This window comes from Musca domestica, unplaced genomic scaffold (genome assembly GCF_030504385.1).
Source record: "Musca domestica strain aabys unplaced genomic scaffold, Musca_domestica.polishedcontigs.V.1.1 45, whole genome shotgun sequence".
Taxonomy (NCBI): Eukaryota; Metazoa; Arthropoda; class Insecta; order Diptera; family Muscidae; genus Musca; species Musca domestica.
In genome coordinates, this window is record NW_026712335.1 from 2,536,704 (window position 1) to 2,540,674 (window position 3,971).

Consider the following 3,971-nt stretch of genomic DNA (forward strand, 5'->3'; position numbering starts at 1 on the left):
AACCCCTATAAAACATTTCGTAAGGATCGGAGGATAATTTCGATCTGTGTATAATACTCCCAACAAATACAGGGTTAGATAAAAAACTGCAACAAAGTCAAACGACATCATTTTTACATTGTTTTTTTTTTTAATTTTATTGAATGAAATCAAAATATGTCGGAAGTAGCATCAAATTTTAGAATAAGCTTAGATTTGTTCGAATTGGTCACCTTTGCCACGAATCATGGCCTTCAAACAGCCAATAAAACAGTCACACACTGTCCGAATGTTGCTCTGCGTTATTTTGGCCCATTCCCGGCGAAGCGCTTGCTTGAGATGATCGACATTTTGGTATTTTTTAGTGTCAACTTTGTTTTCCAAAGTACTCCAGACACAATAGTCCAACGGATTGGTATCCGGAGATTTGGTGGCGCTGGAAATTAAGCGAGGAACCTCATTTTGTAACTATTCTTGGGTGGCGCGTGCTGAGTGCGATGGTACTGAGTCCTCTTGGAAATGTTGGCCAAAATGTTTGCGTGCCCAAGGCTTTAATACAGCCTCCAGAATATTTTCGCGATAGTAATCGGCATTTATTCTGATGCCACGGTCGATTAATAAAAGCGGAGAGCGACCATCGACTGTTATGGCGGCTCACACCATCACCATCGCTGGCGATTGAGTTCTGGTGGCCAACCGAAGGTGCACATTTTCAGCTGACCTCTTTGGCAAGATCGTGTTCATTTTGTTTGTTTACAAACTGCTGGACAATGAATGTTTTCACATCGGAGAAAACCAAATTCGGCAGTTCACCACTTTCGGTCAAGAGAAGCAACTCTTTAGCTCTCTTGAGTCTATTTTCTTCTGATGCTGTTGCGGTGTAAGTTCTGCACTTTTTTAAATTTCAATGGCTTTACCTCATTTTTCAATATTTTCCGAATGGAATATTGCGATATATTAAGCTCACCAGCCACTTTTCGGCCACTGCGACGCGGGTTTCGATTAAGTCGCTTCTTTACATTTCCAACCATTTCTGCTGATGTTGCTGTTTTCTTTCGTCCACGTCCACTTCCTTGACTTCGGGCTACGCTACCAGTATCACGGTAACGAGCGATGGAACGAGGCACACAAGATTTATTCACATTTACATGCTGGAGTGCTCTAACGATAGCCACTTGTGGTTTTCCTGCCAAATATAAAGAAATCACACTATCACGCTTGAATTCCATCACGATTAACTTTTTTTCTGGAAAATTCTCACCAAAATGCTTTTGCACGCTTGTAAACAGTATAATGAGCTGTCACTGGAATGATTTTAACAGCTGTCGGACAAGTGGCTTAGAAATGACGGCAGTCTGAAGTTGGTTGAACTTTTTTCATCTCACCCTGTATAGGTCCACAATATCGTAAATCCTTCATATATGTGATTTTATCGTCATTTCTGGCCGGAATTGTTTCAAAACAAAACTTTGTTGTGAAAAAGATCTGCCAATAGAACTTGAGTCGAACCTGGAGAGTTTCTAGTGTATAATTCGCATATGCTAATTTGCAATAAATTCGAAATATATACTACTTTCCAGAGAACGGCCCTTGTAAGCCATCATCCACACCAAATATGCCTGATGTGCCGCTTAACCAACGGCGAAACGCGTCGCATAGTGGTGAGTGTGTGATAGTGTCTATCTGGCTTTCCTTTTCACTGCAAATTCCTGATCATTAAGCTCGTCTCGAAAGAGAAAACAAACATGTTTCAAATTTTGTTTTTCAAGTTCGTAATGGGTACTACAGCCTGTGACGAAAAATTGTCTATGCGGGTCCACGTTTTTGCATAGACCATGTTGGGAATCAGACATCGAAATCGACCTCATCGACCTCGATAAATAATTAATTGACGGTTTTCTTTTGAGCGATATTTATCGACCGATTTTTTTTTTTTTTTTTGCTTTATTTGTTTATTTACTTGTTTCAACTAACCTTGGTTCTTTACTTGATCTTTAAATTTCCAAACCCCGAATTTGTTCCACAGTATAAATTTTATGAAACATCGTTTCAGAATTAGTTATTAAGTCATTTCACTTGCTCCCACTTCGCTAATAAAATCCCATTCAAGTTTGTCAATATTAAATTTAATTAATCATTAACATCAGACAAATTATTCACTTAGTTGGTTGTATTACCCAAACTGCTAGTAAATCCAAAAATTAATTACAGCGATTATCTTAGACTTTCAAAAACAACATTGTTAAAAAAAAAACCAGCGAAGGAAGTAAGTTAAATGGGATAGCTATTGAAAAAAATACAAAAATGAAGATTACATGTCGTTAAATGAATGTAAAATAATAAATTAATTTAAATTCCAAGAAAATGCCAACATGCTAAAATTCCATGTTCTAATTAAAGGCCGCATCAACTTCACGTAGGGTGTAAGTGTGAGAAAATATTTCAAAAACAAGAAACGAAACGAGAGCAAAACAAAGTGAACAGAAAGTGACAACTGACTTGATTTGTTAAGGCGACAATTTAAATGTTTGCGTTTTTTTTTTTATTAAATAAAGAATGAGGAATAAGGAGATTTTCGAAACATTTGCATTGAAGTTGCGGAACGGTTAACAAAGAAATTGTGCGGGAAAAATCAAAATGGTTAGTTTTTTTGAAAAAAGAAATTTAATAAAAAGATACTAAATTTTTAAATATTTTCAGAAATTCGAGTGGGTGTGTTTTTTAGTTTCAATTTTGGTGAAATTATGTTGTTTGGAGGCAGCAGTTAATCGAGGAGGCTATCACTATACAATTGCCCATAAAAATGAATTGGTTACACACAAAAATGCAAAGAACCTCAGACATCATTATCGACTTTCACAACCCAAGGCCATTGATGATCCGTTGCCGGAAAAGGTGAATTATCTCACGCCAATTGTTGTGGATTTCCCATCGGCATTCAGGGATGAGGTGAAACCTCTTTTTACACCCGTATTTGCACCAAGTTCCCTAACACCCAACGAGGAAATGTTACCGCCCATAGATAAATATCGTGCCAAAGAACCTCAAAAAGAGTCACTTACCGAAACAACAACGTCAGCTCCCCAAAACCCCAAAACTGAAGACATCTATAAAACCGAAAATCAATATCCTGCTAAATTTAGTGACATCATAGATTTGGAATTTATCAATCATCATCATGGTCCTGAGACAGGCTTCGAATTGTTTAATGTACACGACGAAACCCCATTGACCTATGTAAAGCCAGAAGTAATTTTCAAACCTGGCGATGATACCTCCTTTGCCAATGATCTGACCGTATTCGATGATTATGAACATGTTTTCACACCAAAAAATACCACAAATTTAAAATTTTACAAAACGAATTCAAATTCAAATTCCACAACCCAAAGTCCCAACGAACATGGCGACAACAATTCTAAGGAAAGCCTCAAATCCATAGAAAACCATGACTCGTTTCAGGGTTATGTTTATGAGAAACCAGCCATTGAATTTAACACATAACACAAGTTTAGGCATCTTTAAATAATTAGAACAATTTTTATGAGACATTTACCCAAAAGAAGGTAATTTGGTTTAACAAACTACACACATAAGAGACTAAGTGCTTTTTATGAAGAAGGCATTAATTAAAACGCTCTTTAATGACAGCGGCCCGAAACTGGTATTTCTTTTATTAAACTAAAAATAAAACAAATAGCCATGTGGCCAATCGTCTTGTAGATAATTAACAAATACAAATTAGTCGTAATATTTTTTTAAATAAAAATAATGTTAATAAGATTTGCAAACAATGTTTAGTATTAATGTTTAACAAATTAAACAAATTTCAGAACGCTGTGCAAAAAATTATAAAATTATCAATATGATGAGAAATAAACGCCTTCTCTAGATAGTGGTAGGCATTATTGTCAAACTTTCATAAACTAAATTATATAAGGTATGGGATCTACCTTATGCAGATGTAAATCAAAACATCTACTTTTTACATT

At 36.0% G+C, this 3,971-nt stretch overlaps 1 protein-coding gene across 1 annotated transcript; it reads left to right on the forward strand.

Moving 5' to 3' along the window:
• Positions 1 to 2,470: 2,470 nt before the first annotated feature.
• LOC101899216 (uncharacterized) lies at positions 2,471 to 3,762 on the forward strand. The gene is made up of 2 exons (XM_011297877.3): positions 2,471 to 2,619; positions 2,680 to 3,762. Exons 1-2 carry the CDS (start codon positions 2,617 to 2,619, stop codon positions 3,481 to 3,483), a joined length of 807 nt encoding a protein of 268 aa, XP_011296179.1. The 5' UTR covers positions 2,471 to 2,616; the 3' UTR covers positions 3,484 to 3,762.
• Positions 3,763 to 3,971: the final 209 nt, after the last annotated feature.